This window comes from Mya arenaria, chromosome 6 (genome assembly GCF_026914265.1).
Source record: "Mya arenaria isolate MELC-2E11 chromosome 6, ASM2691426v1".
Lineage (NCBI taxonomy): Eukaryota > Metazoa > Mollusca > Bivalvia > Myida > Myidae > Mya > Mya arenaria.
Window position 1 is genome coordinate 36,727,428 of NC_069127.1, and position 26,935 is coordinate 36,754,362.

Sequence of the window (26,935 nt, forward strand, 5' to 3'; positions counted from 1 at the left end):
CGCAAGGCATTCTCATTGGAAGATCTTTCACATTAAGGACCGATCATAGCAGTTTAACTTGGTTGTTGAAGTTCAAGAGGAACAAGGTCAACTCGCTCGTTGGCTGGATGAGCTAAACCAATTTTAGATAAAAGTGGTTCAGCGTCCAGGCTTCTTGCCAATGCCGATGCAATGTCTCCCGTTCCATCTGACCACACCCTTGAGTTTCTGGTAGAAAGTGATGATGAAGGGACAGGAGGGAGTTCAGTGGTCAAGATTGGAAACCTTTACTTTCAGAAGTTCCAGTAATGAAAACTCAGAAAGCGATTAGAGCTTCGACCAATAATCTTTCTTCGGCTGGAGACCCCAAACCCAACCAGAATGACTCGAATCAGATTTATAGCAAGCCAACTCTATGTACAAGACGAAGCGGGTATCCTGTTCCATTACTAGGTTTTAGGCGGAGTGGGTATCCTGCCTTCGATAGTCATTATCTTGCCGCCTTGATCATTGATGGTGAAGGCCAAATGCACAATGTGGACATTGTCGGCAGATTAATCAAACAATTTTCAAACTTGAATAGCTAGCTGTAAAATAACGACTCTTGACTTGGGTTACTTGCATAGCTAACTGTAAACTAATGGCTTTATGACTTATGATGTGTTTATCTACCATATGACATTTGATGGACTTTTAATAAATATCTTCTCTGTGATGCTCTTGTTTAAATGGCATTCAACTCTAGTATTGCAACATTCATTGATATCTCATTATCCGCTAGGTGGCTGGCGGTATGGACATAGGTCCAGACATTGTGAATGTCTTAGTGTAGGTGTATGTTATCATGCAAAATTTAAAACACGTCCTTTAGATCTTTATTTCAATTATTCTACAACATGGGATTATATTCGAGTTTGTGGACATGCTTTGTACCTTTACACATTTATTTAGTTATGAAGGCTGATCCAACTTTTCAGAGACTCTTTTTACGGATCATTTAAGAAACCGATTGTGTATAAGTAATCTATGAAGCTGGATTGTCATGCATTGTGTGTTAAACCATTAATAATATAAAACAAAAACATATCTGAAGAATAAAAAGTTTAATAGAAATTGCAATAGACTTAGAAACATAACAAAAGAATAACAAATGTATAAAACAGTATTTCGAAAAAGAATTCTGCTATTTCTAAATAGACAATGGCTCAACGAACAAAATACATGTTAACAATATTGTTCAATACGAATAGCAATAGTGCCACAGAGCAACTACCAACGCTTGACTGTTGTGTTTCATTTGAAAAAAGGGGAATAAATCAACACTTATCGAAGCTAGAGTTTTGAGCTTGCTGTGCATGCATGTACTTTCCCTGGAAACATATGTACATGTACCATGTTTCATTTGAATATCTCGAATGCATCTTTAGTTATGACTTAGGCTTACATTTCAGCAATCAGACGATGATACCAATGCCATGACAATACCTAGACTTTTCTTTGGAAAACAGACAAGCTAACAATGTAAAACTTAAACTACTTAAGCCGACAGCAGCCAATTGTATAAAACTTTGATATATGTCCACAGGTTATAGCTTTGCTGGTTGACTCAATAAAACAATTTCATTGGTTAGTAGTTATCATTGGATAAATATTGACCAATCAATAAACATTTTGGATAACTATGAGCACATCAAAAACTTAACTGATGTTATGCAATTGGCGGCAGTGGAATAAATTGTTAAGGTGAATTATGCTAACAGTAATTATGCTTACAGTTAACAGGTAAAAAAGAAAAGTATTCTGATGACAAGGCAGCGTCTGTGTTTTTATACTTACAATAAACATAATACATTTGAAAGAATATACCAATGAAATAAGATTGTTAATGTATTTCTTCCAACAGGAAATATATAATGGATGTCAAAAAGAAAACAAATGACATAGAAAATGTAACAGTATAGTTTGCCAACAGTAAACAAGTTAATGAATTACAAAAATCATACCAAAGATGTCAAGGTATATTTTGCCAACAGTAATCAAAAAAATACACTTCAAAAGTATACCATTAATGTTAAGGTACATTTTGCAAACAGTAAACAAATAAATGGATTCCAAAAGGTAAACCATTCATGTAAAGGTACAATTAGCAAACAGTAAACAAATAAATGGATATGAAAAAGAATACCAACTATGTTTAGGTATATTTAGCCAACAACCGTAAACTCACAATTATTTTTAGGCCTAAGAGTAAACACATAAATGGATTTCAAAACCAGCATCAGGCAGTTATGGTAAGTTATCCTAACAAAACACATAAATGGATTTCAAAACCAGAATCAGGCAGTTACAGTTAATTATGCTAACAATGCACACATAAAGATGGATTTCAAAACCAGAATCAGGCAATTACAGTTAGTTCTGCTAACAATGCACACATAAAGATGGATTTAAAAACCAGAATCAGGCAATTACAGTTAGTTATGCTAACAATGCACACATAAAGATGGATTTCAAAACCAGCATAAGGTAGTTTCAGTGAGTTATGCTAACAATACACACATCAGTGGAATTCAAAACCAGCATAAGGCAGCTACAGTAAGTTCTGCTAACAATACACATATAAAAGGATTTCAAAACCAGCATAAAGTAGTTACAGTAAGTTATGCTAACAATGCACATATAAATGGATCTCAAAACCAGCATAAAGTAGTTACAGTAAGTTATGCTAACAATGCACATATAAATGGATCTCAAAAATAAGTGATTTTCACAAAGAAGTAAAACATATTTCTGTCATGTTTTAAGGAAATAATTAACACTAGTTCTATTTTGAATTTTTGATGTTCTTATATCATTTAAACAAAAATTGTGTTCACTTTTCACACACCATAAATATTTCGATGTCAAATCCTATAAAACGTGAGCAAGTCCCTTAAAATATAACCTTGCCGTTTGAAACATATAGTAACAAAAAATGCTCAAAATGTATAAAAGTATAAAAGCAAGTCATAATATCAGTCTTCGTGAGAGTTAAATAACATTAAGCTGGTGAACAAAACAAAACAAACTATACAGAATACAAAAACCCATCACCTTTTAAATATACAAAAACAGTCAAATTTGAGATATCTTTAATTCAATAAATTCTCTTCTCCTATAATGAAGGCAATAAAGTCGTCATCAAATTGAAATGAATTGAAGTAAAATTAATTGAACTTAAAGTATTTAAGCAAGGAATTATTAAGAAGATTGTAGATGCTTGACGTAAGTGGGAAACACAAATGTTTATTTGAGCATGGTTTATACATATTTCTCATCAAACCACGACTGAGATTCTGTTTGAGACCTGGCCATTGTATTTATCTTAAATAAACACATTGGTAACTTATTTCTTTTTTAAGTATTTCTCTATTTCCTCAATTAGGTCAACCATTTTAGCTTCTTTTTCAATCTCTGTAGCCTCCTCTTCTAATTCCCTATTGGTCATATCACCCAGCTTATTCTTCAATAAAACTTCTAATATTTCTCTTTTTATATTATCCTCCATACGTCCATTCATATCACGGTAGTCATTATCATTACCCTTAAGATCAATAGCCCTGTTATCAAAGTTATTCAGTTTTTGTTTCTCTTCAATATATTTACCCTGTAGAAACTCTGTTATTACACTGAGTATTGAATCACTATCACCATTGAAAACTCGTTTTATTTTCTCCTCATCGATTTTTGAATGAACTTGACCTTCGACCCGGCTATCGCGACCTTGACCTTGATCCACACTTCTCAAGCTGACAGACCTGGATTCCCTGAATTCTCGATTCATAATTTTCTGCAGTTCTTCTTTACTTGGCTTCCTGGCTTTCTGGGAGACTGACTTACGTTTGTCGTTGTCATGGTAACCATAGGCTGTCATCTGCCATCTGCAATATATCAAGAATGAAATGAGACTAACAAATTTGTCAATAAATAGGAAATATAATCACAATCGGCTGGTCTTTGGGTTTCTTTTAAATCTGAAAGAAGTCCAACCCCCCTCATCAACCTCTGAATAAAAACTGCAATCATGCGACAGATCACACGATCGAAATGGCGGGAAAACTATAATCCTATGCCAACATGGTCATGGTCAGAGGACAGGTAATTGAAAATACAATGGTCACAGTGAATGAACTAAAAGAACATGAAAAGATTACACACAACCATATTTATGTAAAAAGCTTCATATCACACGAGACTCAAGGTCGAGTGCATTTTTTTTTCTCAAACAATCAGTAGTGACACTATTACTAGCTTATACCCATGGGGGCAGAGGCGGTGGCGTACCCGGCAAGCGCCCAAACCTCCTTCCTAATATCGTGCAAGATCTTGTGTCAATATCGGAGGAAAAAGTAATGAAATACGCTCAAAATGCACCATGTTGGACTAGAAAGTGTTAAAATTATCTTGCTAAAACCGAAATAACCAAGATTCAGCCATTACGAAATGAAAATGTTACGAAATGACCAGATCCCGCCCCTGACCATCCCCAGACCAAACGACGTACATAGTGTTTCTTTCATTTCATACCAAAATATTTTTAAAATTAAGATTTTATTAAGATTCCTAAACAAAAGCATCGGTATGTGACAAACAACATGTATTTTGTTCTGTAGAATAGAGGGTGCTTTGGGCACACACACCAGGTTACTGTGTGAAAACGTAAAGCTTCCAAAGTGTCTGTTTTCGTTTCATTACAATATCATCAAAGTTTGAATGCAAACGTTGTCCCTAAAATATAGTTCATGCACAATGTTGACAACGACTCTTTTAATAACAACGACACCAAGTCCATGGCTATAAAATTTACTTTGACTCTACAGGAATAACAGACAAGCAAAAACAATCAACCAGAACCATATCCGAGTTACCTCTTAAACTTGATATTCCTCGGCTCTTTTTCCTTATCATCATCGGGTTTGTAGCAGACCTCGACGCTCCAATTGCCGTCAGGGTCTTCCATCCAGCTGTGAACAGTCATGAACGTGAAATCGATCGACTCGTCGCTGCCATCGTTTGGACGGCGGGTGAGAAGAGCAGACCTATGAGGAGAAAACATATAACAGACATCGTGTTTATCATTGTTTTCAATTGTGTTTAGACGTCTAAGTTGTTTTTAAACATATAAATAAATTCTTTACAAAATATGCGTTATCATTTTCAAGGGATATGCATATTTCTGTAAATTAAATAACACTTCCAAGGTTGACCTGGACAACGTTCTCATGACTTAACATTCATTTAGCTCTCAGTTTAAACATTATATATATTACAACGATTGTGAATGAAATTATGATAACTTATACTAAGTCACTCTCGTTGGCACGATGTTGCGCGAGAGTTTGGTCTCGTGTTGTACGAGGAAACCGGAGTGCCCGGAGGAAACCCACTTATTCGGCTTAGTGACCACTAACCAATCTCACATGCGCCAAGGCCGGGAATCGAACCAGACCCGCCTTAGTGAAAAGCGAGTGCGCTAACCACGGTGCTAACCAACACCAGTTTAGCCCTTACAGTTTTTTATATTCATAATACAAATGAAATGGAACGCCCAATGGTCAAAGAATTGAAATAAATACAAAGTTTAGAGGTAGATTCATGTCCGTTAAATTTAATTACCTAGTTCCTGCAGGAGACGTGATGTAGATTTGTACATCACCACGCCTGACGACATCAACAAGCACGGTGAGTTGCACGTGCTCCAAGTTGGTGATGCTGCGCTCGCTGTCACCACGACAACCGTCAAACTGGAACTCGACCGTGCCACAGTCACCTGCTGAAATTTCGCTGTAATACAATATATAATTCAGATTAGCCAAACGTACCCGGTACATTGTTTATGTAATACGTATGGTAGTCGTTAGGGTGCATTTTTTGGCATATTATCATGTTAATCTTTTAGACATAATCCTACATTAAGAACTCCATCGAGAACAACTTCCGAATGCACAATCCTACTCACATGCTGACATCTTTTTTATCCGTTACACACGTATGCTGCTCCGGCATGTTGACCCAGTTCTGTGCGAGGTCAACCATGCGTGTCGCGTCCATCATACCGAAGCCAAATTGTGGATTCAAGTGATGGTTGGCACCGTTAATCCACCATTCGTCGTCGTCCGTGGTGACGCGGGCCGCCTTCACCGTGATGTGCTGCACGTCCCGCCATGTGAGGCGCGGGCTGGAGAAAAAGGGTTGGAGAGGGGGTCATTAATTAGGTTTCCAATATGCAAAATAGCTTGTCATTTCATTCTGCCATACTTGTCAATGGCGATTATGTTTAATTGTCTTTCCTCGTGTACTTATACAACTATTCAGTAAAAAAACCACCACAGGTGAGGGTTGTTAATAAAATTACAAGCACTGCAACTATTTTAGATAAGTTTATCTGTATTTCATTTGTTTGGGAGAAATGGCCGACAATATCTGTATCATATGTATCATATGTTCCTACAGTTTTGCATAATAAGAGGCATAATTTTGCACAACAAGCAAAATAGCTTACTTGGCCTGAAGAACAAGGGCGTACACACCGGAAGCCAGTGGCGCGGCGCTCGATGTACCCTCAAAGTTCTCCACACATCCGCCATCTATATCCGTTGTCACCTTGTAAATACATACACACATATTGTTATAAAACTAGAATTCAGCGAATCGGATATTTTGCTTTTTAGAAGCGTTCATTATATTTCTAGCAAAGGTAACCATGACCTTGACCTTTAATCCGAAAATCTAGAGGAGTCATCTTTTGACCATGAACAATGTGCACTACAAGTTTGAATACAACACCAAGTTTTTAACAGTTAATATTTATCGGACACCAAAATATGACACCGATGTCGCAGACGATCACACAGAAAATGTCACTAGCGACAAAGTTACACCTATGTGACTGCCATCCCTAGCAGGCGCCGCAAACATGTGTGCAAAGGTGAGGAAAAATCCAGGTTTCATTATAAAGATCAAAGTGTAATATGATACTGGCATCACAGAGGATCACATGGACAACGCCGCCGCCGGACATTGTAATTCCTATGTGGCTGCGATACTTGGCAGGCGACACAAACATGTAAAAAATTAATGGAAAGGTCAAGGTCTGATTATAAAGATCAAAGTTTAATGTGACACATTTTTGTTTCTTAAGTCTTTGGGATGTTAGGTCTTCTCTCTTTCTTACTCGAAATGGAATGGTAACGGAGTGAAAAAGGTTCACGATGAACTTATAAATAGTATCTTAATGTTTTGATTGAAAATAATAGCTTAGTCTTAACCATCTTCGTCAACCACGGTACATTTTCCGTTACACTTCATTATGTATCAGTATGAATTATAACGGAAAATGTACCGTGGTACCGGTTGCCGACGATGAGTCTTAACTTGCGATTTTGTTTCCATAAATGTTTTAAAATGTTAGGAATATTCACATACCACTTTGATTTTGTATGTGGCTTTCATTTCCTCCGTCTTTGTGTGCTCGCCCCCGGAAGGGACGGAGATCATGGTGGACGAGCAGCTCTCTCCAAAGAAAGGCCGTGTGCCCTGATCCGACAGTGACTGCACGGAGATGCTCTCGATGCTCGGAACGTAGCCGTCCGCCCCGCACATATCACCTGACCCACCGCCATTTCCGGTCGCCCAGATGAACAGACTTCCAAGGCCACCCCGACCCTTGAGTGATTGAACAATAGAGGTTTATTTATAAAATATCATCTTCATGGCAATTAAAGAAATGAAGACAAAAAACAGTGGAAGGGTCCCGCCTCGACGTGGAAAGAGATAGCTTGACGTTTTAATGACAAGTTGCCGTCTGGATTGAAAACTGATATACATTACTTTGAATTTCAACTTTGACTTTTCTAACCAGTTTTGACGATATGCCTTCCTTACCTACATTGATTCAATGCTTTGCCAGAGGGGAAAGGGGCACACCCAGGGGATTTAAGAAATGCAGATTTCGTTACGAAAATCCCAACCGTCGAGTGAAAAAATGTCAAAAACCCTGCTGTCAAAAAATCCTTTGCAATTAAATCTTGCTGGTCTATTTCCGGTTAGCGGTCTTACCAGACCTTGGACAAAAGTCGTCTATCGGGAATCATCTGCTGTCTTAAGTCCCATATATGTCTAACGTCGAAATTAAACATCAATGTAATGTATAGAATTATACGATCAACTTCATGTTGTACTTTTGGTTACACAATGCTCAAAGGTAGATAAATCTTACATGTAATGCAGATAATGGATTATAACTTTTGGAGTTGTCTTTTTCAAGTGTGGGCGCAGCCATGTTGAAACACTATACTTCTTTATTTGGCTGGCATGCAATCAGTTCAACTTTACAAAACATTCGAAAATCATTTTTGCGTCATGAATGAAGGAAGCTCTTTATATGAGAAATGTTGATTTGAAAAGATTATTTATATACTAATATAACATGACTCTAATTCCAGCTTTCTGCAATGATTAAAAGGAGGTGACAAATGTACCTTTGTATTTAATAACCATACTGTAACTGTCAGTCCTACGCATTTATACATACATACGCATTCATACAGTCGTACGCAATTATTCAGTCGTACGCATTTAAACAGTCCTACGTATATATACAGTACTACGCATTTATAAATACATACGCATTCATACAGTCGTACGCAATTATTCAGTCGTACGCATTTAAACAGTACTACGTATATATACAGTCCTACGCATTTATACATTCATACGCATTTATACAGTCGTACGCATTTATACAGTCCTACGCATTTATTCATATTCAGTCCTACGCATGTATTCAATCATACGCATTTATACAGTCCTACGCATTTATTTATATTCAGTCCTACGCATTTATTCAATCATACGCATTTATACAGTCCTACGCATTTATTCATATTCAGTCCTACGTATTTATTAAATCATACGCATTTATACAGTCTTACGCTTTTATAATACAGTCGTATGCATTTATACAGTCCTATGCATTTATACAGTCCTACGCATTTATACAGCCCGACGCATTTATACAGTTCTACGCATTTATACAGTTCTACGCATTTATGCAGTCATACGCATTTATACACAGTCCAACACAATTATACAGTCCTACGCATGTATACAGTCCTACGCATTTATACAGTCTACGCATTTATACAGTCCAACGCATTTATACAGTCCTACGCATTTATAAAATCCTACGCATTTATACACAGTCCAACGCATTTATACAGTCCTACGCATTTATACAGTCCTACGCATTTATACAGTCTAACGCATATATACACGTGTATATAACTGTTAATACATGCACTGACAGGTTTTGGGCTCAGAAACTTGACCATCACACATTAGGGTCATTGTTGGTCTTATCTTGTTTCAGCCACTTTTTTCAGCAATCGGAAACACAGTTTTGTGTTGTTATATTTTAGAACGTATCATTAAAGCTGCACTCTACAGATTGACAGTTTTTTCATTTTTTTTTTCATTTTTTGTCTCAGAACCAAACTTCAATTGAGTCATTTAAGATAGAACAGTATAATAGATCTAAATTGTTTGAAAAACTGCTGAAAATTGCAATTTTCTTAAAGCATAAGTAACGCTTTTAGCAACGTAAACGTTTCCAAATGTAGATTTAAAAAACAATCTGATCTTTTGTCAGCAGTATTATATCACTGTTTTCTATTTCTCTTGTTTAATTTTAAAGAAAAAATACGTCCAAAACAAACTTTTTTGTTGGATTCTAGAGTACATTACTCCCTTTCAAATTCAACGTTCAAGTCAGTTTTAATTTAAATCCATCAAAAGGTTTACAAAACGTTCAAAAGATTAAACAGATTTGTTAGCATGCACTCTGAAACATAATATATCATCTCTGTCACGGAAACCATTTTTTTTGCTTTATGAATAAAGGAAGTTCTTTACATAAGAAGACAGATTTGTGTTGGACATGTAAAAAAATATTCATATGCTGTATAACATGACTTTATACAATCAATATGTATCTATTGGCATATGACGTAAATCAAGTATTTACATCTAGAAATAAATTAAGATGACAATGTGAAATTGTGCACAGTACTAGCATCATAACTCTTGGTCACATCTTTTCTCCTCAATGGTGAACAGGGTATTACTGATGTTCCTTTGTATCCAATCATCATACTGCAGCTGTAGACTCCGTTCTGTACCCCGCGTCTGATTGAGGGCGTACGTAACGCCTTTCAAGGCGCACCCATCATTGTGCCATCAGCGGACAGCACACACCCCGCTTACCACTCACTCAGGACGCAAATCTCTACGCTCTCAGACCCAGGACGAGCCGTACTCACTATACTGACTCACCTTTTGTACGCCCTGCCTAAGAGCATCCACACACGCCTTTCCGGGCGCCTCCATCGTGGAGCCGTCATCGTGCGGCCCCCAGGATGCGCTGTAAATGTGTATGTGCTGGTTGTGGTAGATTAGGGCTTTAGCCTCCAGCTGGTCCGTGATCGCTCCGTCCAACAGACGAATACCTGTGAGTGAAAAATGTCAATGAATCCTGATTAATGTTTGAGTTTAAGTAAATGTGGAAATAAAAAATGGAGCAAGAAGAACGACGAAACGAAAACGTACATAATTCGGAACTCGAGCGCAGATGAGAGAACACCAAACGCTCATCTCCTTATTTGTTTTCAAAAAGGACTAAATTCAAGTCAGAACCTTTGACCTTGCTATACATATGCGTTTTCTCGTTATCAACATATGTACCATGTTTCATTTCAAGAAATTGAAAGGTTCTTGAGTTTTGGTCAAGGTAAAAAAAAAACCTGCACTGCTTCATCGCCGCCGACGACGACGACACCAATGCTAACACAATGCCACGAACTTTTTGAAAAACAGATAAACTGGAAAGAGTAAACTGAAAATGGGTCCAAAGTAGGTCGAAACCAAGCGGGACACACCCAGAAGCCAAACAATAAAGAAGGTTAAGCCTTTAAATGACACATTCATTAATTTATCAATTTATTCTATATCGTGGAAATACAGCAACCGCAGTACGATTCTTTTCTATTCTTTCTTAAATAGTATGTGAATAATCAGGCACGTGCTGGATTCTTTTTTCATATTCGTTTGCGTCATGATTTTAAATATTGTCTCTTCGAAGTTTCACAACAACCAGAACTGCCACCTATTATCCCTTTTAGCTGTTTTTTTAGTTTAACCTTGCTTGTGAAACCCCTGTTATGACTAGTCTAAAATAATAGACGTGTTATACGGGATTCTTCCAATCCCTAACGTCTAAACGGGAATGTGCAAAAAACGGGGGTGTTTTAAAAATATTGAAATTGTTTTAAGTGAAGTATTTTATTGTTGAAATTGATCATAAAGAGTAATATTCATATTTTACCATGTAAGTGAAATGTTATTTTGCCATATCAAAAATCTAAAAAAAAATCCGTCAACGTACAATTATTTGGACTATGTTATGACATACCGTTGTATAACGAAAAGATGGATATACTTCGGTGGGATCCTAAATTTGTTTCTTTTTTTTTGTCAGCTAAATAATAAACTGTGTGTGTGTTTCACGCATTGCGTTTGGTATTTAATAGTCCAAATAATTGTACGTTGACGGATTTTTTTTTAGATTTTTGATATGGCAAATCCTTCACGTACAAATTGTTTAGTATCAAAAGTGGGTAGTTGTTCCGATCAGGATTCCGGGTTAAAGCATATAGCCTCTATAAAATATCATAAAAACAAGAAATATTACCAGATAATGTTATTTTATATTTAGTTCCGTACACAAAAAATAAATATCCAACTTCTAATTATGAGTTTGACGGCTTTTCTTCATTTCATTCTGTCAAAACATAACGATATATACATGAAGGGCACCTACAAGGCTTCAGAGCACAGTTTTAAATCGCTCGGAACATTTCGGCCATGGCCGAGTTGTTACGATTGTATAACGAGGTCTATCTCGAAGCTTTGTCGGAGGAGGCCGGGTTATTACGATTGTATCGAGTTGTTCCCCTTCGCATAATTGTTGTTTGTGTCAGTCAGCTTTCGTTTTATTGGAAAGGTAAACAACTTGTTTTTATGCATTAAATGCTTGTTTAGTGCAAAACAACATTTCACTTACATGGTAAAACATGAATATTACTCTTTATGATCAATTTCAACAATAAAATACTTCACTTAAAACAATTTCAATATTTTTAAAACACCCCCCCCCCCCTTTGCACATTCCCGTTTAGACGTTAGGGATTGGAAGAATCCCGTATAACACGTCTATTATTTTAGACTAGGTATTTAACTGCTTAAACTGTTTGTGATACATCTACTGGAATTAAAAAGGATTTGATATCATAAGACTAAAAACAAACTTGAATATGCCCAGAACTGCAGCCTATTACCCCTTTTAGGTGTGTTTTTTTTAGTTTAAACTTGCTTGTGAAACTCCTGTTATGACATGCCATTGCATAACGAAAAGATGGATATACTCCGGTGGGATCCTAAATTCTGTTTTTCGTGATCAGCTATAAATTACAATTAACTGTGTGTGCGTTTCACTCATTGCATTACACTGTGTAGGTATTTAACTACTAAAATTGTGTGTGATACATCTACTGGAATTAAAAAGGATCTGAATGTTTTTAATTAACAAAAAGATGTTCTAATGAAAGATATGTACATTGTAGTTTAAAATGTTAGTGTTGTTTTCATAAGACTTATAAAATGCCTCAACGTGAATGATAGATATTTGAACAAACGAGATTGTCAGAAAACATTCGACAGTGATACCTCCAATAGAAGCTCCGTAAGCTACGCCAACACCGCACACTCCATTGCCGGCTGCCGCTGCAATCTCTCCCGCACACCGTGTCCCGTGACTGCAGGAAAGAAAGCATGTAAGTTCATTCAAATGAATTATTGTCATATATATATATATATATATATATATATATATATATATATATATATATATATTGTATCGAGCCACTGTTTTCGACATGTTCAATTTGTTTACCACATAGCTGCTTCAACAATTTATAGTATTAACTATTAACTCTTAATACTTGTTATACAATAAAAGAAAGAAAAAAGTTCGTATGTTCAATGGAAAAAGAGACTTTACAGTTTGTGACGGGAAAAATCCCCCGGTCCTTTGATTGGACTTTGTTTGGTATGTTTAATATGTACGTCTTTATGGGACGTGTACCTATTATTTCAGCTCATAAGTTCAATAATGTAATGATACAATTATATTTTCAATCCAATAGTTGTTCAGTTTTTCTTGTTTCGTTAACATTTGAGAGCGAAATTATCAACCGAAGTATTGTCTATATAACATGTTTTTGAATTATGCCCCAGTCAATTGTAACCAGTGATTCAAACAGATTATCCATAGAGTTTTTCGAGAGAGACAAGTTTTGTAGTTCCAATAATAATTCTGAGGTTTTCGAGTCGGACTTAAATATTACTTACATGTATGAACATGGATTGAAAATGTATTGATTCTGTCGCTTAAATACACGTGCACACTCGACACAAAATCACAATTAAACAACACTAAACAATCAAAAGTGTAACCTGGAACGCAAGCAACGAAAACACATATTGGCAATTCTTCCATATCATTACATATAGCATCGAAAGCTTGCTGTTTAAAAGGTGTGCAAAAACACAAAGGCAGCATTAGTGAAGAAATATTATTTGTAGGCATATAGTTGAACTATATGACTAATTAATGCAACAATTCTCCTTAATTTTATTATTCATTAACTCGAAACTAAATCCTACTACCTTTAAAATATAATTCAAAGCACCCCCGATATAATTACATTAAATAAGAAAGCACAATGACCATGCATTAATGCACCCCCCCCCCTCAACACACACACAAACACGCACCAACACAGCAAAACCCCTCAACACACACACACAAACACAACAAAACCCCTCAACACACGCACAAACACAACAAAACCCCTCAACACACATACAAAAACAACAAAACCCCTCAACACACACACAAACACAACAAAACCCCTCAACACACATACAAACACAACAAACGCACAAACACAACAAAACCCCTCAACACACACACAAACACAACAAAACCCCTCAACACACATACAAAAACAACAAAACCCCTCAACACACACACAAACACAACAAAACCCCTCAACACACACACAAACACAACAAAACCCCTCAACACACATACAAAAACAACAAAAACCCTCAACACACATACAAAAACAACAAAACCCCTCAACACACATACAAAAACAACAAAAACCCTCAACACACATACAAACACAACAAAACCCCCCAACATACACACAAACACAACGGAACCCCTCAACACACGCACAAACACAAAACAAAACCTCAGCAAACGCACAAACAAAATACAACCCCTCAACACACGCACAAACACAACAAAACCCCTCAACACACGCACAAACACAACAAATCCCTTCAAAACACGCACAAACACAACAAATCCCCTTAACACACACACAAACACAACAAAACCCCTCAATACACACAAAAACACAACAAAACCCCTCAACACACACGCACAACACACACCAAAACCATGTTAACGAGTGGAAGAACATGTAGGTTGTATTCGCTTACCGTTCAAACATTCTGCTGTCTAAAATCAACGATATACTAGTACTTAGTAACATGATACCTAAAATTGGCAAGAAAGTTAACGCACAGTCGAAACCCGTTTGCTCGAACTCGCTTGTCTCGAAATCCTTGTTTGCTCGAATTAAATGTTTAAGACCGATTTCTTTGAACTGAAAGTAAACGTTCCCGCTTGGCTCGAATTTTCCGAGACCCAAGGTATTTTCGCCGGTCCCTGGGAGTTCGAGCGAACGGTGTTCGACTGTATTTAAATATTTAAATCCCGGATTGTTGAATTTGATCTCTAAACTAAAAGAAAACAGTCAATGCATTTATAAGGAAGTTGCAAATTTACTGACGTTCCCGCTTGAAATAAATCCCAACAAAAATACCATCAGACAAAATTATGTGTCATGTGGTCATTCTGGAACCTTTGTTGCGTTATTCTGGTGCCTTAATATCGTCATTCTGGTGCCCTTATTTCGTCATTCTGGCGCCCCCATTTCGTCATTCTGGCGCCCTTATTTCGTAGTTCTGGTGCCCTTATTTCGTAGTTCTGGTGCCCCTATTTCGTCATTTTGGTGCCCCCATTTCGTCATTCTGGCGCCCTTATTTCGTTGTTCTGGTGCCCTTATTTCGTAGTTCTGGTACCTCTATTTCGTCATTCTGGCGCCCCCATTTCGTCATTCTGGTGCCCTTATTTCGTCATTCTGGCGCCCCCATTTCGTCATTCTGGCGCCCTTATTTCGTAGTTCTGGTGCCCTTATTTCGTAGTTCTGGTGCCCCTATTTCGTCATTTTGGCGCCCCCATTTCGTCATTCTGGCGCCCTTATTTCGTAGTTCTGGCGCCCTAATTTCGTAGTTCTGGTACCTCTATTTCGTCATTCTGGCGCCCCCATTTCGTCATTCTGGTGCCCTTATTTCGTAGTTCTGGTACCTCTATTTCGTCATTCTGGCGTCCCTATTTCGTCATCATGGCGCCCTTATTTCGTAGTTCTGGTACCTCTATTTCGTCATTCTGGCGCCCCTATTTCGTCATTTGGTCGCCCTTATTTTTTCATTTTGACGACCCTATTTCGTCGTTCTGGCGTCCCTATTTCGTCATTTTGGCATCCTTATTTTGTCAATTTCGCGCCCTTATTTCGTTATTTTGGCACCCATATACGTCATTATGGCGCCCTTATTTCGCCATTCTGGCGCCCTTATTTCGTCATTCTGGCGCCCTTATTTCGCCATTCTGGCGCCCTTATTTCGCCATTCTGGCGCCCATATTTCGTCATTATGGTGCCCTAATTTGTCATTCTGGCATGTTTGCGAGGCGGCAACATGTAAATTTGAAAGACAAATGTGAATTTGGCGTATTGACGGAAAAGCGGGGGGCCAAAACGTCAACACGCCAACTAGCCAGTCCAACAAAGCATTGCCTTATCGTGTTGGACACCATCATATCAAACATATATGTATATCTTCAACATACCTGTTAGCAGGGTTGGTTTTGTCCGGAGTAGGATCATTTCCTCTGTCAGATTTGTCATTGAAATCAGCGCTGGCTTCCGGGTCCTGCCAGAGAGAAACAGACATGTACACATCAAAATACTAGGAACAATTACAATCATCCTGATGGTATTCAAACATTAATACATGAAAAACATATATTGGTATACAATACAATAAAGTGCATTTTTCAGATAGTATTGATAATAAAACATGAGCTAATCCATAAAAACGTGGAAGAAAAAAACACCTAAGTTATAAGTATAATGAAAGTTTGGAAACAAAACAAAACAGACATTGTTGCTATATTGACATGATGATCACCATAATGAAAGCACTGTATATTGAAACAACATCTATATAAGACAGTTAAAGAATAATTTAGCTTATTTTTGGAATGTTGAGAAATAGAAATTCAAACTGTCAATTAGTTTAGTTTTAGACCGTTGAGAAATAGAAATTTCCGTTTCATCATCATCATCATCATCATCATCATCATCATCATCATCATCATCATCATCATCATCATCATCATCATAATAATAATATTCATCATCATCATCATCATCATCATCATCATCATCATCATCATCATCATCATCATCATCATCATCATCATCATCAGCATCATCATCATCATAACATCATCATCATCATCATCATCATCATCATCATCATCATCATCATCATCATCATCATCATCATCAACAACAATTCAACAACAACAACAATAAACTAACGTAGTTATTGCGGAGGTCCGGGTGCTCGTGATCCACGCCGTCATCCAGGGTGGTGACGACCACGCCCTCTCCGTGGAACCCCTGCTGCCAGACTGGTAGTACGTCTAGGTCGATGTCCCGCTTACCGCCTGTCTGATGGTGGTTGGACTGAAAATAGTGCGCATATAAAAGAGTGCCACCTTACAGTTCGGTTGCTGTATTTATACTCAAGTTTCCTGACATTAAAGGAGCAATATTATACGTTACGGGGCTATTGAAGCTGACCAAATACGCGAACAACATATACGTGGAAAAACGTGAGAACCCATGCAATTTAAACTTTCATTATACATGTGTTTGATATATATGATTCGACGATACAAGTATATATAAACCGTTAATCGTTTAACTCGATTTTCGTGTTTCAACATCTCCCTGGTTTTAAGAAGTTCTGTCCACAGTTACCTGGTATTTGGACTGCAGTTGTGGCCAGTCGAGCTATTTAGAGTACACGAACACATATTTTATCATTCTCAGACCAAGAGATCACCCAAGGGACCGAATCGCCCAATCAGATAGCTCGACTGGACACAACTGGAGTCCAAATACCAGGTAGCTGTGGTTCTGCATTGACTTCGTAGGTCGTTATAAAAATATTAATATATATTATATATACTTATATAGTGTTTGAAAATCGGACTCCATTTGCTATCGATAATCGAATCGATCGGACCAAGTATTTCGATTTACTATCGGACAATAATCAAAAGCTTATAATATCATTTAGGAATATATTCTTTATAGTATAGCCATGATCATTTAAATGGTTTAACCTGTAATCAGCAGGTGTGATGCTATAATCATGCTTTTTGCAACAGTAAGCATAACCTTTTTCTGTCTTTAATAGCGTAATGAAAAAAACATAACAACAAAACACATATGTACGTGTACTTAATAATTGCACATCAATTGCAAAATGATGCTCACCGCATCAAGTAAGTTATCTTAGCATTTTATCCATGTAAAAGCATATTAATTATTTGTTAACCAACTTATCGTCCAATAACCGGTAATATTAAAGATTTTATTAAATATCCTAATTTCATAAAACTTTCACAAAAAAATAAATTTGTTAATAACAAGCGATACAAAAAAGGTTTCAAAAACAGAATGCATCGAGCCGGGATCCCCGGTATTGCAGGTAAGACCGGACCCACTACACCATAGCGATGGATTATTGAGGTTTTATGAAATATATAAACAATTAAATTAAAAACAATTTGTAATTTAGGGAGAGTTTGTCAGTTTTAAAGTATTTACATTCACCGCACTCTTCTTTTACGCATAAAAAATACGTAGTTACCGGAAGTTACATTAGCGACATCGATTTCGGACAATCACTATCGATTGTCGCCGACATAGCATTGTCAGCGACTATTTATCGATTGTACTCGATAATCGTTTCATCACTAATTATATATGTTTAAAAATGTGTGCAGCATCAACGTGTATACCATTTTATAGCTGCATTAAACACTAATCTATTCTACGTCGTTCGAAAAAAAAACTCACAATGATAAATTATTTCAAAAGCGTATGGAGCTAAGGGGAGCTAATATTTGTGGTAGCTCTTACCAGATACCATTGGTCGTCAAAGAACTCGTCGTTATACAGCAGACCATCCCGGGTGTCAAACTGGTCGGGTTCTCGATAGAAGAGATGATTGTCTTTCACTTCCCGGATGGGGAATTCCAGCTGCTTATCATGGAGTATCTTGTGCGTCCGTCGCACGCGTTTAAGGGTTTTCTGCTGCTCGACAAATCGCACCTGTTGTTGTGATTAAGTGCAGGTTAAGTTTAAGGTTTGAGAGATAAAACACATATCACTAGCGGATTAAGAGGGGGGGGGGGGGGGGGGGGGGGGGCGCGCGACCGGCGCGCGTCCCCTCTAACGTCTAAGTTTACTTTTTATGTCAATATTGAAGAGAACAAATAATAAAATACGCACATAATGCATCATTTCCGACTACAAATTCTTAAAATGTTCTTGATTGAGTAACCCCAAAACCACATGCAAACAGTGTATGCCATACATTTTCGGTTCAGAGGGAGGGGTGCATGTCATGCACCCCTAAGTTACGCCCCCTCTTAGGTCAATTCCTGGGTACGCCCCTGCATATAATATATTAATTAATATGCAGCGTTTTAATGGTAAAAATGATTCGCGAGGTTTCGGAACAAAAACAAAACTTTCAATATTTTGAAAAAAATGCGCTCCTGAGTATGTTTGTATTTTGTTTTTAATAATGTATTTTGTGTTTTGTTTCCCGCTGTTTGTGGTTTTGTGCTGTTCTTCCATGTTTCTTGTCTTGTCTTTGGCGTTTACCCAGTGCCATTAAACAGGGTTTATGTTTATACGTTTTGCTACTGAGCTTGTTTCTGTAGCTTTTCGTATAAATATCGCTTATACAAATGTACATAATCCCTCATTTTCCGTACCATTAACAGGCAGAAAAATAAAGGCATTTCGTTATTCACTATTAAAGGGATTCAAGTTGCAAGCTGTTATGAAAATTGCAGTATTAGTGTAACAATCACGTTGATAAGATTGCAGTTGATAATAGAATGACTAGTTATAAACATACATTTGAGATCGGCCATTAGATAAACCATACGAGAAAACACTTCTCGAGATCTTCTTAAAGGGACTCGCTCATGGTTTGTAAAACGCACTTTTTATTACTTATTAAGGGTTTGAAATCATGAGGAGGGTTAAAAATAAGATAATGACAGCTTGGACCATTCAGCATTTATTGATATTTGCTCTCTTTTTCTTCATTTTACCGGCGTTGGTTCGCACCCCACTAAAGCCAAAATATATTTTTTATATATTGAGTGTTTTTCTTCTTCAATTTTGATATCATAAAGTAAAATAATGAGTGTTTTCAGATGCATTCCTCGAAAACGAATGTTTGGTCAAAAACATGAACAGGTCCCTTTAAATTGTTTTGTTGTGCCTTAGTTAATATGAAATTTCGCGTACCCGTTGGTCCTGTTTGAGTATATCCACGTGGCTCTCCGCGCTCCGCTTGGATCGACCCTCCACTTCCGGGTGCCTTAGCACGTACAGCCCAAGTTCCGAGATCTGCCAAAGGGAAAGGATGGGGTGTTGATATAACTTTTTAAAACTATTAGGCATATAAACGATTAAAAAATAAAGTATTTGTTTAAGTCAAGTATTGCAGCGCATCTATCGTCATGAATATTCACAACGCAATCGTTACAACTCGGTCATCTCCGGAAAGCTTCGGGATTGATTATGTTGGATAATGGCCGAGGTGTTCCGATTTATTCAAAACGGTGCTTTTTATTCATGTTCCTTATTATTATTGTCAACAAAGTTTTAAACTTTAAAAAAACCGTTTAGTTGGCGGTTTATTTCACTGCATCAAAGAAAAAATAACCGTTCATGCACTTTCAATAAATTATCACCGCAAATACCATGTCACCGCTATAGGCGAATTAACTTTAAGGTGTGGTTCAATAAATTATCAACTCAAGTTCATGCAAATGCTTATCGTTTTATTTAAAGGGAAACATCCCCGTTGTTTCAAGAAATGAGGACATGCTCGTGGATGAGCTGCATTTTTTTCCATTCGGAACACCTCGGCCATTTTCTACGCAAACAACCTCGGAGGTATATGGACGGTTTACAATGTCAGAATCGGTACACTTTAACAACCTGCAAGAAGATCGCGTAGAAATTTCTTTAAATCATAGTTAAAGCATACAACAAAAATCCCCACCTGGCTGTCCAACTGAAACCCGTTGTCCCTCGCCACTCGTTCGGCCGTCTGACTGTCCGCCACTTCTATCAGGAACAGGTTGAGAAAGTGACCAGGATCCTGGGGGTCAAATTCCATAGTAGGGAGGGCAGGGGCCACATACAGACATGCGAACAGTGTCGCCGCGCCCACCGTGAGCAGCCACATTCTGTTTCCGTTTTTTTTCTGGGGTTTAAAAACATGCAGCGAATTATATTAAATGTTGTTAAATAACTTCTAAAGATAGAGGCGTTTTAACTCGAGCATTAACAACAAAGTCTAGTATTACTTATTTACTAAACAAATTATGGTTTATGCTTCTATTTCTTTTATCAAAATTTAAAGACTATTGCTATTCCCTGAAACAAAATAAAAACATAACAAGACGGCTTATAATTGTACTAATATAGTAATCCCTACAAATGTTCAGTGGCGTAGCTAGATAAAGGCCTTGTAGGCCTGGGCCTACAACTTTTTTGAAAAAAGATAAAATTTAAATAAAACCGAAAAAATGCAATAAAAACTAAAAGCTACACAAACACTTGAAAAAAAATATGTTTTATTTTAACCCTGACACGTTAGATGTTTATTCAAACTACGTGCAGAGTGTATTACTTTGTCATATTGTAATAATTGCAAATATAATTGAGTGTATGTAATATGCATATCAAAGTCCCAAAACTCACATAGAATCATCGGGCCTACAAGTATTTTAGGCCCTAGATACGCCCCTTCAAGGCTACAATATTATCTGAAATTACAAACCACTACAACCCGCTATAGTGACGCACGCAAAACTCATTTACCTAAGATACAGCGCCCCGAGAAAGAAATGCAAACAGGATGTGTTAAAAGTTGAAATTATATAAATTACTTATGCTATATATGCTCATGTACCTATGTGTGGGCTTTTTCCATTAATTGAAAGTAAACTGTCTGATTAAAGAGAGTTGTTTTATTGCAAATAATGTGTTCATGACCATTAATTGTGTTCAAGACCGCCTTAACAACGATCATAACATCGTATGATCAAGAATTTCAGTTGGATATTTCGGGAGGGTTACAATGCAAATTGGAAAACAGTACTTGGCAAGATCCAGCGCAAATTGCACCAATTCGGAAGTTACAACTCAGTGTGCGTTTTTATCTCCCTTTTTTTTAGCAAATTGCAGTAAATCAAAGCATTGTTTTACCATCTCAGACCATTTGCTATTTTCCATCTGTTAATAGTGTGTGATTTAATAAAATACCATAAATAAACATGCTGGATCTACTTGATCGTCGTTTTGTTAACAATTTCACCGCATTGCCGATACTCCTACAAGAATGTTACTTTTTTTTCCTACGTTGTCGCCGAATGTTTAGTACCAAAGTTGAGCCTTTTTTCCATATGTAGCGTTGAAGGTGTCGTTAAACACTAACAGTCACTGCTAGTTCGCGTGCAAAGTGGTCAAATTTGTTTGGAAGTCTCTAACCTCAAAGAAACTGATCAATACAATTCTTGCACCAGTCCATTTAAACCACGCCCCCCCCCCCCCCATGGCCGGAAAATAGTCGGGACTTTGACTTTCGGCCCAGCCAAGCCCGGGTAAAATCACCGTCCTGCGGGGTAAGGCCCATTCCCCGCTATATTTAGCGCACTTTAGAAACACGGTCAATTTCCCCGACCATCCCCGGTATAACCCCGACCCTGGGGGCGTGGTTACAATTGACTGGTGCATTAGATGTCGCTATAGTGTATATACATAAAGAATAATTGTTTGTTTCAATGTAAAATCGTAAAATATTACACCGAGCGAGCACCGAAAGATATATGTCACGAGTGGAGCGGCAAATAAGTTTGCGAACGTTACGTCATTTAGGAAATGACGTCGTTGATTTTATATCCCAGCCCTGTGTGGGCTGACGTTTGATTTTGAATTGAGAGCGAGGTTTAAATATCAAATTGATACTTTCACTGTTTGAAACAGTGCCATATCAATTTTATTTCACTGAAAAATCTCTTTAAGCCATCGGAAAGCATATAATAAAATGTTGTATTCACCTTCGACCCCGGCGTAAATTGATTAAAAATGTGTTCACAAGTTTACTTTTGAATGCAAATGACCGAAACTTTTACAATAAGATGCCTCACCCTATACTATTGTCATTATTTTTTTTATATAACGCCCCACAAATATTTCAATTAATTTCTTTATTAATTTACCATACAGGCAAAATTATCATTTTTATGAGTCTGTCCTTAAGATAAGACCGACGGACGCACAAACAACTAACGGATCATGATGTAAGATAAATTTCATTTAAAACAACAACAGCGGCAACAACAACAACAAACGAGTGGGAGGCTAATCTAAAACACGAGGGAAGAAATGACAGAATTGTGAAACATTTACAAAGCCTACAGTAATATGCAGATATCCAACCATAATTGGTATAATTTTCTAGCCGCCGGGAATTGCTCATGATTTGTATACAATTTGCAGTACAAGTAGTTAATGAATACAACATGATGGCATACTACAGACGACAATATGTTGATGTACTTTTTTTACAGACGACATAATGTTGATGTACTTTTTTACAGACGACATTAATGTTGATGTACTTTTTTTACAGACGACATAATGTTGATGTACTTTTTTACAGACGACATAATGTTGATGTACTTTTTTACAGACGACATAATGTTGATGTACTTTTTTTACAGACGACATAATGTTGATGTACTTTTTTTACAGACGACAATATGTTGATGTACTTTTTTACAGACGACAATATGTTGATGTACTTTTTTACAGACGACATAATGTTGATGTACTTTTTTACAGACGACATAATGTTGATGTACTTTTTTTTACAGACGACATAATGTTGATGTACTTTTTTTTACAGACGACAATATGTTGATGCACTTTTTTTACAGACGACACAATGTTGATGTACTTTTTTACAGACGACAATATGTTGATGTACTTTTTTACAGACGACATAATGTTGATGTATTTTTAACCATTCGCCATCAACAATTCGATATTTTTTTTTGAAAAATATATTAAATGAACATAAAGGGGGGGGGGGCTTAATTATACTACCATTTTTCAAAGTGGCATATTCAAAATCAATACATACACATGTATAACAAACATTCATTTTGACTGAAAATGCATTTATGGAAACTATTTATTACTGACAACAAGATTGTTACCGTGTATTTAATAGCTGAAAAAGCAAAAAATATTAAATGATTGGTGAATGTTTAAAGATTTACTTTGGTCTGATATAGTCTCATAAGGTAGAAATGCCGTGTTTTCTGCACCTTTCTTTCAATTACATAAGATTGTCACTTTAATACGATATAATATTAATCTGATACTATTTGTTTTATCAGTGTAAAGGCTTGTGTTAAACGAGTGTTTGTGTACATGTATAGTACTGTATTTAGAAACAAAAGTATTCATTCGTCAGAGTTTTTAATATATGTAAACAGATAAAAATAAGAAGAAACCCTCATTAGTTAAAGACTGGTTGGAGAGTATAAACAGTTAAAATATGAATCATAAAGTTTAAAAAGAATGTTCTTACCTGTAGTGTCAAATAATCCAGTCCATCTTAAAGTATGTCAACCTGTATTTGGAAGAGTTGAATATTCAAACCAAACACCACATAAAACTAAATAAACCTACGGATTACAATAACCTTTGTACATAATCAATTGTTAAAGGTTTATTTTCTCCCATAAATATCCTACGTCAACGACTTTGGTCGAGTAGTGAAATCGTGACACGGTATGTTTGATAGTGTATACATTGGAAGGATTGCGGATATATTTAGGTCTCGGTTGACGTATTTCATAGATACCCGAATTTAAGGCGAAAATCTAGCTCGGCTATATTATTTACTTCTTACAGCCCATACGCCACCGATTGACAGCATATTTAAAGTGACTCGCTCAATTTTTGCAAAATGCACTTTTAAATTACGAAATAAAGTGTGGCAACTCATAAGGAGTGTTAAACAGAAAACTGGACCTACAATGGCCAGCCTTTTGCCGTCGTAAATATTAATTATTTAGGAATTGTTTAATTACACTGGTAATTATGGTAATTATGGTTATGGAATATAAATCAGGAACATTTAAAGCTGCACTCTCACAGATTTACCGTTTTTACAACTTTTTTTTTGTCTTTGAAAGAACAAATTTTTGCGTTAATATCTGCAAACCAATGATAAAAGACGGCTGACAAAAGATCAGCTCGCAGATTTATATATTTACATTCGAAAATTAATGTTTCATGGCTTAAACTGTTACTAACGGTTTAAGAAAAATGCATAAAACATCAATTTTGACACTTGAATATAAAAATCTGCGATCTTTTTTTTGTCAGCAGTCTTATACAAGTGGTTGGCCTTGTTTGACGTCGCACGTTTTATTGCTTTTGTTTCCCCCGTTTTGAATTATTCGTCCGATATTTGGGGCTTTATTAAGTCTAAGGAAACTAAAAGAAAATAAACGTTAGAAAAAATACATGTACAGCAAGTGTGTATGGAGAGTTTGGTAGATATCATCTTTATGTACATAGACATGTAAGAATTATATATACGATATTGGTTTAAGGTTACAAATAGCGATAACATTATTATAATAAGTAGTGCATTTAAGTATGCATTATCTGAATGCGATAATAGAAAAAAATAACTGCGTATCAAATGTTAAAAAGCTTTTGAGCCAGTATGGTTTTGCATACGTATACAATAATCCTAATATGATAAATGTAAAGAACTGTTTATCTGAATTTAAAACAAGAATAATTGAGTGTTTTAAGTAAGAATGGTGAAGATCCCGTCATAGTCCAGTTTTATTTTTGTATACGGAATGAAAAGGCCTGGTTTAAGGAATGTTTGGCATGATAATCCCCTGCTGTGCATCTCATGCTTATTGCACTGATGTCGAAGAAGGGGCCAATTTCATGTGTATTCGTTTATTGGCTAAGTTTATGGTCCATTTCAATAATAAAATATTCAAGATTGCACAGCAGGATACTCAGATCGCAGATCTGATATGAGGGATCAAGTCAAATAGATTAAGATCAATTCACAGAGAATGTGTACTGTACACAATTTTGGGGCGGGGGTCACTTAAAGAAGGCGTCTATAAGTCCCAAAAAATAAATAAATAAATAAATAAACAAACAAACAAACAAACAAACAAACAAATAAATAAATGAATAAAATAAAATAATACACAATTAAAAAATTAAATACTTTTGTGTATGAAGATTATTAGGATTCAATAAGCTGACGACTATTTTTCTGTAGACATTCTGAACAACCGTTAAGGATTCAAGCGGGTAGATAGTTATAATCGTAATCGTATTCAACGTGAAGAAAGATATTGTTTGTGCTGTAATTGAAGAGATATAGAAGATGAATTTCATTTTATTTGTATTTGTACGCCCACGTTTTAAAACTATAAGATAAAAAGAAAGAAACATATAAAACGGTATTATTATATACGTCCGTCTGCTTTAATTTCATTGAACTGTTAAACACAAGAAATAAGCAAGAACTTATAAAACTATCTTTATTTGTCAAACGAGCTTACTAAATAATGCATTAATTGAAATTATTAATTTCTGATAACCAGATTGTAACCTTGTATTTAATAGCATAAAGCGCAAAAATATATAATGATTGGTGAATGCTAAAATATTTTCTGTGGTCTACTATAGTCTCCTAAGGTATAAATACTGTGTTTTTATGCTCATTTCTTTTAAATTAAACTCGGTATCCTTCAAAAGAACCATTGTTTTCCTTTTTGGAATAATTAAACAATATTATTAATTGTGGTCAATCTTATCTGGGAGTAAGAAGTGCATCTTTAACGACTTGTACAGCAAGTTGTACACAAATCCTGAGCAATTCCCGGCGGCTAGAATAGTATAATACCAATTATGGTTTGATATCTGCATGTTATTGTAGGCTTTGTAAATATATCACAATTTTGTAATTTATTCCCTCTTGTTTTAGATAAGCCTCCCACTCGTTTGTTATTGCCAATCTTGTTGTTGTTGTTGTTGTTGTTGAAGTTGTTGTTGTTTTCAATGAGATTTATCTAACATCATGATCGGTTAGTTGTTTGTGCGTCCGTCGGTCTTATCTTAAGGACAGACTCATAAAAATGATAATTTTGCCTGTAATGTATATTAAAGTAATCAATTGATTTATTTGTGGGGCGTTAATAATAATACTAAACATA

At 36.3% G+C, this 26,935-nt stretch overlaps 1 protein-coding gene across 1 annotated transcript; it reads right to left on the minus strand.

Annotated features, from left to right (window-relative positions):
- Positions 1-1,067: 1,067 nt before the first annotated feature.
- Positions 1,068-24,485, minus strand: LOC128239108 (PC3-like endoprotease variant B). Its single transcript, XM_052955580.1, has 14 exons — positions 24,262-24,485; positions 20,659-20,862; positions 19,896-19,997; positions 18,489-18,680; positions 16,875-17,021; positions 16,118-16,200; positions 12,799-12,887; positions 10,351-10,523; positions 7,444-7,683; positions 6,521-6,621; positions 5,978-6,196; positions 5,635-5,802; positions 4,887-5,057; positions 1,068-3,899 (listed from the first exon to the last, which is right to left on the minus strand). Exons 2-14 carry the CDS (start codon positions 20,842-20,844, stop codon positions 3,365-3,367), a joined length of 2,406 nt encoding a protein of 801 aa, XP_052811540.1. The 5' UTR covers positions 20,845-20,862; positions 24,262-24,485; the 3' UTR covers positions 1,068-3,364.
- Positions 24,486-26,935: the final 2,450 nt, after the last annotated feature.

What these genes read in the sequence shown, in the direction of transcription:
- LOC128239108 (XM_052955580.1), bottom strand. Translation starts at nt 20,844, where the DNA reads ATGTGGCTGCTCACGGTGGGCGCGGCGACACTGTTCGCATGTCTGTAT. An exon ending in TTACGGAGCTTCTATTGGAG is followed by an intron (nt 10,524 to 12,798) that starts GTATCACTGTCG and finishes TTTCACTCACAG; the next exon opens with GTATTCGTCTGTTGGACGGA. An exon ending in ACGTCTCCTGCAGGAACTAG is followed by an intron (nt 5,058 to 5,634) that starts GTAATTAAATTT and finishes TTCTCCTCATAG; the next exon opens with GTCTGCTCTTCTCACCCGCC.